This window comes from Mauremys mutica, chromosome 21 (genome assembly GCF_020497125.1).
Source record: "Mauremys mutica isolate MM-2020 ecotype Southern chromosome 21, ASM2049712v1, whole genome shotgun sequence".
NCBI lineage: Eukaryota > Metazoa > Chordata > Testudines > Geoemydidae > Mauremys > Mauremys mutica.
The window spans coordinates 295,356-311,768 of NC_059092.1; the positions used below are offsets into that span (position 1 = coordinate 295,356).

The following is a 16,413-nucleotide window of genomic DNA, read 5'->3' on the forward strand; positions in this document are numbered from 1 at the left end:
TTTCAGGGCTCATGCACCAGGTGAATATTGTGTTGTATAAACAATGCTGCCAGCTTCTTTCCTATTGAATAGGAAAATTAGTTTGAGTACAGAGCTGTACTTTATTTCACCTAGAAAAAACATCCCTTCCCCTACCTTCCCTCTGTCTATTTTTGGACTTTTTAGCCTCGGAGCTTTTCAGGTCAGGAACACTGTTGAGCTCTTTTGTAGTCACACAGTGGGTAGCATATTGTGGGTGCTACCGGAAACAATCAATAATAAGTTCACTGATCTTGATAGTCTGTGTATCATGAATTTATGGCACATCTTATTGGCCAACATAAGTTGACACACCCTAAAATAGGCTGGCAAAGCTACACAATAAAACAAGAACAGAAGATGGTATGTAATGTGAATGAATAAACACTGCTGTAGGAACCTTAAGATTAGATCAAGAATTGCAAAAGTTAACTGAAGCCTTAAAATGTTGTATTAACATTGTCTGCATTTACACAAATTTTCCTTTTAGAAAAACCACACTGAAAACTAAGATGCATGAGACTTATAAACCACAAATAAAATCAAGAAACATTACATGTATCATAAATAAGTATATTATAACTTTATTAAATTCAAGACATGACAATATTCAAAATAAAACAAAGTGAATAAAATCCTTTTGTTCAATACTGTACACAATGCAGAAATATCAGTGCATTTTCTATAGCATGTATTTCACCTTCATTTAGTTTGCACTAAAACATAAGTAAGCTTTAAAATAGCTCAAATATCTCATTCAGCAGTTTAAACTGTAAACAGCTTGTTCATTTCTATTAGGAGGAGAGCATTATAGCAATGGACCTCCATTAATGAGCACCTCTTCTCTTGTGCTTATCTATAAAAGGATAAATATGTGGAAGTATGCACAAGAAACAGCTAATGCACAAGTGTTGCATCTCCCCAGACCTAAATGGAACAGTTAGGCAGACTATGGGGGGAAAAACTGAAACAGAAAGAAGCAGTACTTGAAGTAAAGATAGATGTGACTGACTTGGTTTGTAAATGGAATCATGTCTAAATTTACCTCCCCCCCCCCCAAAAAAACCACACAACCAGAAAATACTGAATAGAAACCAGAACACAAGACCAGCTTGTGTTGTGTTTCTGTTTATAATACAGTCAGAAGTTTGTATACTAGATAAGGATGTAGTCATTGCTGACCATTTACTAGCAATTGTGGATAGATATCTTTCCCCTGTCAATTTTAGGACACTAACATGCATTCCTTGGACCCCTTAAGGAGAGAACAACGGGTGAAGGTTAGCAGTAGCTGGTCCAAGTCTCTGCTAGGTAAATCTGCCAAATTCTGCCATGTGCCTGTTAGTGGGTGAAAGAATCCAAGAGGCACCATAAAAAAAAGCAGAAGTCTAACCTCTGTTGGAAGCTACGTCACTAAATTCTACTTATCCTATTAAGTTTTCAAAATATTGGAGATATTAAAAAAACCACCATAGTCTAAACACTTTCCAATACACTTCCAAGTCTTAAGTAGATGTCAACTTCCTTCTAGCCAGGTTAGCACATCCTAGCTAAAGAGAACAGGGTTTGTTCCCAGCAATACCATCTTCTGCAAAAGATTTTAAAATGCCAAGCCTATCATTTTGGAAATGCCTGTGATATAGCAAAAATACTGTACTGCACTTTCTTCCCTGATTTCAGTTTTAGACATCGAAACTGGATTTTTTTTCTTAATATGCCTTTACAAAATATATTACTCTAGGATAGTGTATAACTGGCCAATGTAGCTATGGTTACTCCATGTGTTTGTATACAGTCTTCAAATTATACAGACCAAGACAGGCTTAGTCCAGACAAACAATTGAGAGATATGCAGCATAACATGACTTGACCATTAATACTCCACTTTTCTGCTGAAACGGGAAAAATTCTATTACTTCATTATTTGAGAATCTTTCCTTGGATCTCAAAAAAAAAAACAACTTAGCAATATGGTTAAGATCTACTCCATCCTAAGCAACTATTGTGAATCATGTTCCAAGAATCTATGGAGAAACCACATAAGACAGGTGTTTTCGTTTCACGTGACCAACCATGTCCATTCTAGCTTTTGAGTCCTCCTTTGCTGTGGCAGCAGCTGTGGTGCAGTCACCAGACCAGGACTTCATTTCTGTGCTTGTGCTGATTTCTTCTGCTTCTCTGAAGAACTTCTCATACTTGTCCAGATATGAAGGCCTTTCAGGCAGCAGATAGTAGTGTGTTGAACTGGCCTTCTTACCATTTTCAATAATGGGAAGAATGCAAGGGACCCTGTTCGCAGATCCATCACTGTTTTGTCTTTGTAGAGCTTTGCTGCTGACATACTTAGGATCAGGGGCAAAGCTCTGTGTGGGGGGCATGACCCCATTGAGGTACAATGGCAGACTTTTAGGGCTTGGTGTACGGGAATTGCTCCGTGATAAAGGTTCTCTTGGGGGCACTTTGGGAGGCCTGTCTTCATCACTGTATGCGCTAGAAGCAACTTCTGCTGACCACCTTCTATAATCCGGTTTGAGCACCCTAGGAGGTATGGGAACCCTAGGGGGGACCTCTGGTTTGTCTTCATCAGAATTAGGAGAAGCCCTATTTAAGTGGCTAGATAGCCTCACTACTGGTTTATTAAATGATCCAGCTGGCCCCGAATGAGACCTGCGTAAACGGCGATGCTGCTGTTGTGGAGGAGGACATGGGGTTTGTGTACATCCATTTAGGTTAGTTGTAGAGTTGGCATCTTCTGATTTCGGTCCTGCTGGGGCATCAAAATAGGCATAATTGATCTGTCCACAGCCCCTAAAGCTCCGCCTACTTGGAGCACTGGATTTAAAAGGAGGAAGTCCATAATCATCTAACAAAAAGTCAGTGTCTGAACTCGTTAAGAATTCCACCTCTCTATCGACATCATCTGGAGAGAAGTCCTCAAAAATGGGCAGTGGCGGTAGTGGCCTAGAGCTGCGGTCATTGGAAGATGCAGAAGAAAACTGAGGTGGCCCACTCTTTGTTGGTGTATGAGGCAGCATCTCCTCAGAAACACAGCCCACAGTTACCGACAGTTTGCTAAAACTAGGAACAAGATGATCTTCATGCTTTGAACTAAGCTTCTCACTTTTGGGACTAAGAGGAGATGGGCTGGATTTCTGAGGTGAGACCCTGACACAGCTTTCAGTAAAGCAGTAGCCATTTGTTGGTACAGGATTTGAAATGTGCCCTAGGAAGGGAAAATAAAGTTAAGAATGTCTGTCTACATCCCCACCACCATGAATTTATGGCAGATGATCTAGCCATTCATTTGCCCCCAATTCAGCATTAGGAAAAAAATGCACCCTTAAGAGTTTTTTGTTAATTAAGGTATTAAACTACAGTAATCCTGAAACACACCTGCATAATATGTTTATGAACAGCCAGTTGTTGTCCCCTACATATAGCTTGCTTTACACAGCACATCACATGCATCCTCAGAGTACTCCTAGAGGGATTCTACGAGACCGCACCCACAGAAGATGCCCCGTCCTCCCTCTGCGGATTTCCTGTGTTTCCCTGCAGAAAACAGCAAGGAAGCAAAGGAAAGGTGTACAGGGGGGAGGGTGACAATGGTTGCAGTTTGGGAGAGGATTGCCCCCCCCTCCAGAGGCAAGGCATGGGGGCACACAGGGTTACATGCCACTGACCCACCCCTCATTCTGCAAGCACAGAGCTGCCCAGCTGAAGGAGGCTGTGTCTCAGCTCTGATGACTCCACAGCTGAATGCTGCCTCCTGTGTCCTAGTGCCAGTCATGCTCCCCTTCTGTGTGCTGGGAGCCTTCCTGCTTTCTATTATGTGCAACGGCATATGGTGTCCCCTTGGGCCTGCTTAATGGGGGAGCCCCAGCTGCTGCCATCAAACCCTCACCCTGACAAGCCCTACACTCAGATTCCTCCAATGAATCACCCATACCCAGACCTCCACCCCACTGATCCCCCACCAGCTGCACCTGGACCTCCACCCCATCAAGCCTCATCTCCCCACATCCAAACCCCCCGCTGAGCCCCAAATACCTTCACCTGGCTCTCCTGCAGAGTCCCATTGCCCCTGCAACCGGAACACCTAAACAAGCCTGTGCATTCAGATCTCCCACTAAGCCACCCACACCCAGATTGCCCCACAGAAACCTCATACCTGGATTCCCCCCACATTAAATCCCTCCACACTTGGATCCTGCTGGGCTGAGCCTGCCCATCCACACCTGGAGGACCTGTCACAGAGGGAAAGAGCCCTGGGGCAGGCCCAGTCCTTGCACTGTGTCAAGGCCAGGTGCAGCCTCACTGCTGAGTTCTGTACTGGGGGGAGGTGGTGGCTTCAGGGTGATCTCCCACCTCAATGTACCTCCTGTGTGCCCCACTGCCATGCCGGAGCCACATTTATTTATTGACAAATAAAATTGGCTGAATTTTGCAGAATTTTAAAATATTTTATGCCTAATTTTTTGGCACAGAATTCCCTCAGGAGTATCAAAGGGAGAATATTCAACATATATATATGACTTATATTATAGCAGTGCTCCAGTTAAATAAGACAATTAGAGACCCATGGCACAACTTACATTAAAACAGGGCTGTCTCTCCAGGGTAGATGTTTTAAACATGCAGTTGATTTGCCCCAACCACTTTGCAACTATTTCCACTGAGTTCTATCATTGTAAGCAGGTTTTGCTAAATATTTGACACTCAACTTCTTACACACTTACACTAAATATTTTCCTCAGAACAAATAAAAGATACTAGGCAAAAATTCAGAAATGCATTGGAAGGAGCTAAAGTAGTGTTTAAATTCTGTCACTAGAGGGCAGCCTGGTGTCTAAATTCAGAAAGTCTCTCCTACCGCAGATAATAAAAGGGACAGATTTTCTCCAAAACCACTTCCATTAAACAGTTTACATCAATACATCTCAAAATCTTCAGTGTACATACCAACACATGTACAATTTTGCTGTGCTGATGGATTCAGATTATATGGCATCGCTATAGGTTCCACGTTAAAAAAAGTCCTGAAAAGGAAAAAAAATATTCTGAGCTAAGTGAACCAGTTATTGGATCCACCTATGTCACATGCTTGATAAGAACTCTCAAATCCATCTGCAAGGTTTATCTCACACACACACACACAAAACACCAAAACAAACAAAAACAAAAACAAAAAAACTTACTTTTCAAATCCATTGTGGCTGCTCCAGCAGGTTTTCAGACTCCCTATGCCTTGGCCATTATGGAGAAATCCAGTCTTTAATGGACCTCTCATCTCCTGAGCAGCAACTCCTGCTGTTGACATTGTGCCTTGCTCCGCAATGTCTCCAAACTTTAGAAATCCACAGTTCTCGCCAGGTACCCTGCAGCTTTCATTCCCTTCAGAGGAGAGGAGGGTGTAAGTACCACTAAGCAAACATGAGTGAGTCTCCCATTTTAAATGCCACCTGACTCTGAATTACAGTGACTCCTTTGTGCAAGGGCCCCTCTGGCCCAAACACCCGCTGAAAAGAAGGAAATATTTCACACATCAAAAGTGTTTGCCATTCTGCTTCTGTGACTGTAAAAACAAATCCAACAATTAAAATAAGTTCTGTAAGAGTTCATTTTGGGGGAAAAACATCAATCCAAAGATTTTCAAGTTTCAGCAAAAACAGGTGATGAATAGAAGTTTTATACCAGCAAATTAAGACCTTGTACACATACGGAGTTACTCAGACACAAATTTTGCCAAAACAGACAAAGATTTGTATAACATTGTATTAGACAAACCTCCCTCTGTATTACTGTGATAAGAAATCACTTTGCCAAGAGTTTTAATCGAAAAGGAAGCCGAAGCACAATAGCCTGACTTCAAATCTAATCTTGTCAAAGACTCACTCTAATAGACTGAATATAAAGTGACTGCTTAAATCAAAGGTTTGATCAATCCACAAGCATTTCAGAGAAGATTATATTGAATAATCACTCACTTTAAGTGTTAGCTACTAGAAATTAATTTGTTGGTCTAAGTTTCCTCCTAGCATGTATCCCACAACAGTTCCAAGCTATGGGGTTAAGCAAATCTAAACAAAGTGGAGTCATCCTTTTCTACGAAGCCTGTTTTGAATGTGTGCACAATAGTTTAGTCAACACATTCACACTGGGAAACAGGTGTTCTGGCAAACACTTAAATTTCAATTAGAAACTGTAATATATGGAATATGCTGCTTTACAAGGTTTTGCTTGTGTGAACCCACCTACTCTCCTTTCAGAAATTGGGAGATCAGCTGTACATTCTGGGCAGTGGAGAAACTGCAACTCAGTGGAACAAAACTGCACAAAGTGAGGATTAAATATAACAAGGCAGGAGAACCTCAGTCTCCTCACGTGAATACAAAGATTAAATGATTTTAAAAAAATTTAAAAAATAAAGTTTTTAAAAAAGTAAACCAATTTAAAATTAAATTTGAAATTATGATAACTCACATTAAAGGCATACATTAAAAAAGTAAAAGCTATTAACCTGAATAAAATGTATGTTAAGCTGCTTAAATAAACTTGCATAGCTACACAGTGTATCCTCCTGGTTAGCAAAAAAGTACCACATTTAGCGTAAAGGCCATATTCAGTTCCAAATCAACATGTTTGAATGGTTACCAACCAATAAGATTAAAATTTTCTTTAAGAAATACATGGATATGTAATTCCGGAAAGCGATTAAAGCCATTCTATTAGCTGATAACTAGCAAATGAGTTAAAGATACCTGAGTATATTTAAAGTATTAACCTCCCATTCTTTCAGTTGTACAAGCACAGACAGGGCTATCCACTATGGGGCTGAGACTGAAGTAGGACATTGATCCTCAAACTCAGTTTTATGTAGCATTAAAGACAGACATCAATCCATATCACACTGGGCAAGTGTCCTAAACTAGAATGTTTGTTCCAATTGGCGTTTGACTGCTTATGTCATGAAGATGTATCAACATTTTAAGTCTTCACTTGTTGCCTAGAGAACAGGTAAGGGCTCAGTTTACTAGCTACTTCACACTTGTTAAGTTGCTAGAAGTGGCAAGAATTAGAAAATGCAGTTTAAAAATAATCCTTAGGCTAAAATACTAAGAATGGGTCCAAGCATTCACACTAAGTTGAAAACACTGGGGTAAATCAAATCTATTGTGCTTACAAGAACTGGCAAGACCATAGAGAAAGTGTCTGTTGCAGTATAAAAAACCAAGATGAAATAGGAAGGAGACTGGTGTTTAAATAGTTTGAAAGCACACGTAGAATAGAGTGCTTGCTCTGACTACATGAAAAAGCCTGCAGGGATTCTAAGAGGACCAGCCTCCACCTGCTCCCATGCCAAAACCACTAGTAGTAATTAGTGTGTGTGTCAACCTCCTAAAATGCTGTCTAAATCTCAGCTTTCAGAGTGATTGTGCAACTACTGCCTGCTCTGAAATACCCTTGGAGTTTTAAGCTTCCATTTCAATAGACACTTAAATATTACACTCAAAAAGGTACTTCTAATTGTTTCCATCACCTAGTTTTCTGAATTAAAAAAATAAAGACAAGTTGTGCGTTCATAAAGCCTACTCACTTCTAACAATAATCTCTTTGTGAATTCACAGACGGTGACCTGCCTCTACATTTCAATAGGGAAATGTGAATGGACTGTTATGAAACTGTCCCAGCTTCCTACGTTCTTGAAGTGGGAGTAGGAGGGGAAGCAAAAAAGGGCAACATAACTGCATGTTCTTTACTACCAAGTCAGTTTTACCTTTTTGCACCCTGGGTTTAAAGTGTTTGTGCTACTATTTTAAAATATGTAGCAAGCTGCTTAGCATTGTGAACTTGAAGCTTAGTAAAGAGCAAACCCTGAGAATCTATAAGAGACAGCTGCATTAACTCTTGCTTTTGGATGGTACACTCTCAATAAGGTTACTGAGGAATACAATTGAAAGTCAGTATTGTTCATGGATTTATGAACATCAATTTGCAGCAGAAACTCATTTTACAGAGAAGGTGGGGTTATTATGTGACAGTTATTGGGTTGGTGGATTAGCAAAGATTTAATAAAATATTGTACTGTCAAATCACATGACAATTTAATTCATTTTACAAAATATAATAGGATATACTATCCATACCATAAATAAAGCTAAACTGCACTCAAAGTAACCAAACTACCATTTCCTTGGTTTATGATGTTTGTTGTGCAAATGAGTTAGCTAGCAAGTTTGGTTTTCACAATGGGTTCCCCAGTTATGCTGATAAACCCTACTTGCATAGACTAAAGTGATAGATACACAAATATTTTCAGGAAGTCCTCACAGGCTTGTATCTAGTCAAGAAGCTAAGTTTCTATAAAGGAAAACTACAATTAGTTCTTGCTTCAGTCACTAAACTTGGGAGACCCAAGCTAAAGCAATGCAAAATAATGAGTTTGTGGCAGTTTGGTTAGCAACGTAACCGTACAAGGAGAGAATTAAATTTAAAAACATTCTTCCTAGACCATATTGCCACAAGTATAAATATTTGGAAGTTATGATAGCATGTAATATATAGCATGCCCTATGTAGATTTTTTAGCTCTCCTTCTGAAAAATACATCTATGCACATACTACAATTACACTGCAGCTACAATATTTGTTTTTCATATCTGACCAGAAATTAAAATGTGAATTTCCATTTCTCAGCTCCAACTCAATCTATTGTTGTGATCTTGCAGCAATGTTTTATCAGCCATTTTTTCTGAAAGCTATAGAACATTTAGATACCTCAGTTATTTATTGGCATTTCTGTCAGGCAATCACCATCACAGTACTCAAATGACTCCTGGGTGAATTCCGTGCCACTCTCCGTGCACAGAATTCATGTCCCTCACAGATTTCTTTGCTTCCCCACAGAAAAATGACTTTGACAGGGAAGCAAAGGGAAGCTGCAAGAGCAATCCTGCACCACTCCCTAGCAGCGCAGGTACAACATTTCGGGCCCCCAGAGCAGCCGGCTGAGAGGTAAACCACCATAGGACTGAGCCAGTGGCTCCTACCCTGAGCCGGGGTCAGCTGCTAGTCCTAGCTTGGATGGAGGCAGGAGAGGACAGAACTTTCTCTTCCCCTGCAAGAAATAGCCAGAGCTGTGTCAGACCAACCCCCAGAAACCTCCCCCAGCTGCAGGAAACAACATCCTCCCCTGCTTCCTGCCCCCATCACTCCTCAGCTGTGGGGGGAGGGGTCACTGTACAGGGAGCTGCTCCCACATCCACTCAACCCCTGTGCATCCAGACCTCTCATACTCAGACTTCCCTGCCAAGCCTCACCCGGTACATCCAGAACCCTGCTGGTCCTCCATGCCCAAACCCCACCCTGCTGAACCTCAACCCGTGCATCTGGAGCCCCCTGAACCCAGACTTCCAGCCTCCAGACCCTCACCTCTGCACCCAGATCACCCCCCACTGAGCTCCCTGCACTCAAACCATCAACCTGAGCCCCCACATCCAGACCCCCACACCACTGACCAACAACTGTACCCAGACCACACCCCACCAAGCCCCATTCCTCCAGCACACAGATTCTCTCCCCCCGCCCGAGACCCCTACATCCAGACCCCTGCGCAGAGCCCCAAAAACCTTCATCTGGAAGCCCCTGCAGAGTCCCATTGCCCCTGCACCTGGAACCTCCCCAATGAGCCTCTGTGCATCCAGATCCCCCCCACACCTAGACCCCCCACTGAACTGCCTGCACACAGATTGTCCCACATGGAATCCTCTCACCCCACAGTGAACCCCTCCACACTTGGATCCTGCCTGATTGAGCCTACCTGCCCCACACCTGGTGCAGACGGGCATGGTCCCTGGGTGTTTCTGGGGCAGGCCCTGGCCTTGCGCTGTATCAGGGTCAGATGCAGCCTCACCACTGAGTTGTGTCCTGGGGTGGGGTGGCTGCAGGGTGATCTTCCACCTTCATGCAGCCAGTGGCCTTGCTCCCCACTGCCATGCTGGAGCCTCTGCATTTGACAACTAAATGTTGTCAAATTTTAAAATATTGTGCACAGAATTATTAATTTTGTCACCACAGAATTTTCTCAGGTGTATCAAAGTATTCTGATATGCACAGGAGGTCAAACTATGCCTTAAGGATGCACCACACAATGGAATTGGATGCAATTTGCAGTGAAAATTGTTGAATGCCTACAAAAAACCTGGACAGGGATTACACTCTGTGATGCTACCTGCTGAAGGGATAAAAGATCATGCTCTATGACAGTGGTCCCCAACCTTTTCTTCTGGTGGGCGCCAGATGAAGGACCGTGGCGGCGGTTGAGCATCTGCCGAAATGCCGCCGAATTTCAGCAGCGACACCTCTCGATGACATTGCTTGTCGGCGGCAAGCAGCGTCATCGAAGGGTGTCGCTGCCAAAATGCCGCCGAATTTCAGCGGATGCTCAACCACTGGCTAGGATGTGGGCCCATTTAGATGCCCCCGCGGGCACCACGTTGGGGATCCCACTCTATGACGTAAGGAGTTAAAAGCTACATCCATCTACTATACATTCTCAGAAGGAAAAAAATTGCTACCTTAAAAGCAGTAAGAACACATGTTCTTAACCTAGTTTTGCTCACCTTGCCACTACGTATCATTAACGAATCTCAGAAGCAATTCATAGGAGGGGCACATTTTTGTCATACAACTCATCCGTTCATCTTAACTCTTCCTTATTTGACAATATGATGTAATTTCCTCCTATAATATACTTTTAGAAGGAGATTTCTGTTAATTTGGAATGATAGCTAACCCTTTGTGCTGTTTTTAACATTTAACCATTTCAGATCCTAATTAGAAAGCCTATTGATGTTACTATTTAATCTACTTCCTGAAACTCATGGCATACTGTAATTAGGCTTTGAAAGTCTAGTTTCTCCAGTGGTCATTATATAATGCCAAGAAACCCACATCCGGCAAACAATCCTAATAACATGACTTGTTTGAAACCATTTGTTTTATACATAATTGTATCTTATTTGTAGAGCACCATAAGTGTCCTCAGTGCTTTTCAGAGCAACAAGACAGTCTCTAATCCACAGTGATCTAAATCACAGACTAAAAATTCAATCCTTTATTTGGATTTTTCAACCATGAGCATCAATCTTTAGGAACATTATATAAACAGAACAGAGACTTAAAATATATTGGATAACCCTTAGACAAACTGATCTCTCAAGCACCTGCTTTGTCTCATCAATCTCAAAAAGCTTCATGGACAAATTATGTTTTAGGGAGAGATTTGAGCAACGAGAGTGGTAGCTTGGTGCACACAGACAGGAAGACTGTTCAAAGCATAAAGGGTAGCAAGTAGGGTGAAGATGACAAAGGAACAAATAGCAGCTTGTAAAAAGATGGACAATAGGTAGAAATAAAAGCAGAGATGGGCAGAAGGGGAGATGTGCAGAAGCTTAAAATTATGGCAGAAGGAGAACAGCTAAAGCAACTAGAACAGCTGTGGAAGAAAGTGATTTTTGGATGGACTGAAGGGACTTTTCTATTTGCCATCTACAGGGGACTTAGCCCAGGTTTTAACTGTACTTAATTCAGTGATCCAAAAGACAGTATTTCGGGGAACTTCTAAATTGGGAACTAAACACTAACAATTAAGTAGTGAAATGAGTGCCCTGCCTCTGCTTGTCAGATTTCAGTCTCATGCTCAGCCTTGGTATACAGCAGTGGTTCCCAACTACTCCATCATTTTCAGGAGTCTGATTTTGGCTCTGGGCAGCAGGGCTTTTGCTTGAGCCCCAGGAGGCAGGGCTTGGGCTTCAGCATGTATCTTAGCTTCATGGGGCCCCTGCTTGCCACCCCCTAATGCAGGCCCTGTAACCGCCCTAAACCCATCCTCTGGTTGAGAAACATTGATATTGTAGATAGAGCAGTATAAAGAAGTCACTGCCTATATGAATTTTTAGCTTGTACTGACTTTGCGAATGCTTTTTATGTAGCCTGTTGTAAAACTAGGCAAATATCTAGATGAGTTGCCATACCTCCTGGAAGACCTCTACTGCCACTCCCACTCCACTAACGGGGGTATGTGCACCCCTGGTTGACAACCACTGGTCTATACTATAAAGTTTTACAGTGGATATAGTCAGCTCACATTTAAAAAAAATAAAAGACAACACATAACTGGCTCAAATTGTGCCAACACCTAAATAACTATGCTAAATTTGATAAATTCCACATTACTGTACCAGAAATGCAGAATTAAGACTTTTCACTTCTACAATACCTCATGTGCTGGGAAAGGAGGGAAGGGTTCAGATCAGCATCAAGGTGAGGGTCATGCATCAAAACTTTCATTTCCTCTCTCCAAAAGAAAGGTGTTAACTAAGCCCTAAAGAAACCTGTCAGTTTTCTGTCTGGGGCCTATTAGATTATTTGGATTTCAAAGGCAACTTGCAAAAGACAAATGGGTTATGTGGCCTTTTTAAGCTTCTTAATGGTACATAAAGATGGCCTGAGAGGCTTGGTTAAAATATTCTGCTTGTTTTCTACATGCGAAATGCAGACCACATCTGCCCTGGAGAACTCTATGGTGGTGGTAGAACTACTAAAAACAACATCAAGAGACTAAAAGATCAGACTTCAGTTTGGCTATTTACGTTGTAGGTTTGATGTTTGTTTTTGCTACTACCTATTTTAACTCCTGTGTCTATTCAGTACTGAAGACAAAGGCTGTCTTTGTTAAAGATTCACACACTCTTCTTCCTCCCCTTTCCCCCGCCCCTTCAATTAATGTGTATGAGCTCACAATAAGCACCTGAGGCAAGCCCCCACTCCCCTGCCTCCCTGTGCCAAGATTAGGAAAGTAGATCCAGCCTTCACAATCTTTTCAAAAGGTAAAGGCCATCTACATTGGCAACTCAAGGACAAAAGTGTTGTTAACCCACCCATCAAAGACAAAAGTTTTGCCAACAAATAGCACTTTGCCTGCAGGAGAACTCTTCGGCAGGAACACCAACTTTTCATTGTGCCCCCTCCCCACCGCACTGCCCTCGTCCCACCCACACTCCAGTCCTTCCCTCAAGGCCACACCCCACCCCCACCTCTTCCAGGTCCTTCCCCTGAGTGCACCATGTTCTCCATCATTTCCCCTCCCCCAACAACTGATTGCAGAGGCAGGAGGCACAAGGAGGCAGGGAAAGATGCTGATCCGTGGTGCCCGGCAGTGGGCAGGAGGCGCTGGGGGGAGGGAAGGGGAAGGTGCCGATAGGGGGGCTGCTGGTAGGTGCTCAGTACCCATCATTTTTTCCCTGTCGGTGCTCCAGCCACAGAGCACCCCCGGAGTCTGCACCTATGGATGGGACAGCTCTCTCCTGGCAACAATCAACAACTACACTGCACACCTTTTAGTGGCACAGCTGTAGCAGCATAGTCGAGAAGAACATTGGGAGCTGGTGGAAAGAGTGCCTCTGAACAGTGGTGTGCATCCTTCAAACACTGTACCATGGAATGACAAAGATTCAAAAATCTGCCAGTGACCTTGTCCCTCAGAGCCTTTGCCATCCAATATACCATCCTTACCTGCAGACCAGAAATAACAGTATAATTTAGCCATGATCTATTAAGAACCCTCGAGCTGTGGATAAGTTCCATGAGACCACTGAAGTTTCAAAGCCACTATACACCATTCATATTGTGCAATTAGAGTAGTGTGCATTCACAGGAAGTGTACAGAATGAAGATATATATGTTATACATAAAGTGTACAGTGCTGTCTTTGGTTTTGACCATTACAAACAGGCTATTTTGGAGGAAAAAAGCCATGAGCATATTAAGGGCTTGAGTGATTAAGAAAATTTCAGTCATCTTAAATTAGTATGCAAAAAGCAGCATCTGAACCCACAAAATGCCTTCAGTTTATTTAAAGGTTAACAAATCAACTAGAAGGAAAAAAAGAGTTGCTACTACCCACTCTGATGCTTCAGTCGGGGGGGGGGGGGGGGAGGGAGAAGAGGAAATTATGACAGAGTTATAACTCCTGAAAACATAAGTGTGTAATGGAAATACTAGACCTATAAGTAGCCACATTGAAGTGTGCTGCAATGAGGTCGACAGTAAGTGTGTGACGTGTAACTAGTTTCTATAAAATTAAATTCCAAAAAAAAACAAACTACACACCACAAACTTCCTTTCTATGGTGCTTACGAAGTGTACATGTTGGTGCAGACTTTTAAACTATACATTTGTTTTCTCTGTAACTTCTACAGCTTGGTGATAGAGTGGTCAATTGCAAATTCATGTAAAGCTGTAACTGCAATTTCAGTTACGAGCTTTCAAAGAAACAAAAATAAATCATTTTCTGGCTCAGTTTCTTCATTCCTAACAGAAGATTTTGTTAATGTGCCAACACATTTTAGGATGAAGAATGGGGGCCTCAATGCTGGTGCAATACTTAAGCACACTGAAGTCACTGAGTATTGGTGTGAGTAAAGTTATACATACATGTTTGTAGGATCATGGCTTAAAACTGGAACATATATTGTGTATTTTACTGCTTGGTAAAATTAATGTAATTAAATTCCCTGGAGTATGCTCAAATAGCACTACAACATCTAGTAGGAGGCCAGGTTAAACAACAAACAGGAAAACATCTCCCCATCCCATTCTAAAATCCAAATATTTAGTTAACCACTGCACTTATTAAATAAGAAGTTAGCATAATAATTATGACTGAGAGAAGCAAGGGTAGACAGGATACAAGTGTCATCTTTTTTGGATCAACAAAAGTAAAAAAATCACTAATTTTTGGACCCAAAACATCTTGTCTTCAGATACTGGCAGGTGACTGAAAAGTTAAGTGATTCTGTAATTTAGTTTGTCCTATAACATATCATTACAAACTCAATAGTTTTTCTTTCAGGACCATTGTGACTAGTCTGAAATAAGGTAAACAATTAATGGTGAAGACTGATTAAAAGATTTCCCTTGCCTTCCAGAGAACTTGGAGCTAAAGTTTTAGACACAGGCCCTAAGCTGTGCTATGATCCCAGTATCTGTAAACTGAACTTAGGGAAGCACTTAAAGCAGGGGTTCTCAAACTGCGGGTCAGGACCCTAAAGTGCATCATGAACCCACTTTAATGGGGTCCCTGGGGCTGGTGTTAGATTTGCTGGGGTCTAGGGCCAAGGCCTGAGGGCTTCAGCCCCTTGGGCTTCAGCTTTGGACCCCCCAGCCCAGGGCGGCGGGGCTCGAGCTCCAGTCCTCCCGCCTGAGGCCAGGTAGTAATTGGTGTTGTCAGGAGGGGGTCACGGTGCAATGACGTTTGAGAACCACTGACTTAAAGTACAACTTGAAAAAAGGTAGAGCTCCGGCACCTCTAGCTGGAGCCTTAGCCCTAGGACGCAGTCCAGTCTGTGTGGGGCCCAACCCGCTCCGCTAGAACCGGGATAAAAGCAGCCGCTGACGAGCCCTAGCGTTAAACGGTCACTGACCCGCAGCGCCGAGCGCCGTCGTCTCGAGGGACCAGGAAACAGCCGGGCACTTGGGGCTTCAGCCGCCCCTTCCCTCACCCGGCAGCGGCCTGGCCGCCAGTCCCGCCCCGCCCGGCTGGCAGGTGCACCTGAAAACACCCAGACGCCTCCGCACAGCTGCGGCCCCAGCCCGAGCCACGGGTGCGTGACTCACCCACCAGTCACGGTCCTGCCGCCCCCGGGCGCTGCTCTGCCGGCGCCGCGGCTCGCCCCCTCCCAGCGCCGGCATCGACCGGCCAACGCGGCAGCCCCCGCCAGCCGCGGGAGCGCGACGCGCCTTCGCTCGGCTGCCCGCGGAGGCTCCGGGCCCGCCGCGCTGTGGCGAGCGGCCTCTCCCCGAGAGCCGCGACTGCTCGGTGCGGCGGCCGCAGGCAAAGCCAGGCTGGAGGAGCCGGAGGCCCCCGCGCCTCCCCGTAGGGCCCAGCTGCCATGGCAACGAGCGCTCCGAGAGCGCTGCCTGGAGCGGTGGCGGCCGAGCCCAGGGTCGCTGGTGGGGCCGCCCCGCGGGGGGCAGCTCCCGGCGCAGCCCAGCAGCCCCGGGAATCACTCACCCAGACAGCGCCCCGGCTCCGCATATCCCTGCCCGCCTTGGGGGACACTGCGCATGCGCCACACGCCAGCCCCGCTAGCACGGTCCCAGTACATCCTGCCCGCCCGGGGCTTGCTACCGCCTTTCATAGGCTGGTGGGCGTGGCCAACCCTGTAGACCACGCCCCTGCCCGGGCCGCGCCCCCCCGCCATCACCGGCTTCAGAGATAAGCCTTAAAGGGGCAATGGCCAGCTGGCGTGCGCGAGACAGGACACGGCGGCGTGGGGTCCTCCAGTGGCACGTGCAGCTGCGCAGGCGGAGGGTTGCTCTAGCAACGGCTCCT

At 44.2% G+C, this 16,413-nt stretch overlaps 1 protein-coding gene across 1 annotated transcript; it reads right to left on the reverse strand.

Moving 5' to 3' along the window:
- Positions 1–577: 577 nt before the first annotated feature.
- On the reverse strand, positions 578–16,211 carry ERRFI1 (ERBB receptor feedback inhibitor 1). The gene is made up of 4 exons (XM_044996179.1): positions 16,093–16,211; positions 5,217–5,412; positions 4,981–5,057; positions 578–3,241 (listed from the first exon to the last, which is right to left on the reverse strand). Exons 1-4 carry the CDS (start codon positions 16,184–16,186, stop codon positions 2,043–2,045), a joined length of 1,566 nt encoding a protein of 521 aa, XP_044852114.1. The 5' UTR covers positions 16,187–16,211; the 3' UTR covers positions 578–2,042.
- Positions 16,212–16,413: the final 202 nt, after the last annotated feature.

Excerpts from the sequence above, each read along its gene's own strand:
- ERRFI1 (XM_044996179.1), bottom strand. The coding sequence starts at position 16,186 with ATGTACTGGGACCGTGCTAGCGGGGCTGGCGTGTGGCGCATGCGCAGT. Across the intron at positions 5,413-16,092 it reads GGAGCCGGGGCGCTGTCTGG|GGAATGAAAGCTGCAGGGTA; the intron begins GTGAGTGATTCC and ends TCTCCTCTGAAG. Across the intron at positions 5,058-5,216 it reads AGCCACAATGGATTTGAAAA|GACTTTTTTTAACGTGGAAC; the intron begins GTAAGTTTTTTT and ends TTTCCTTTTCAG.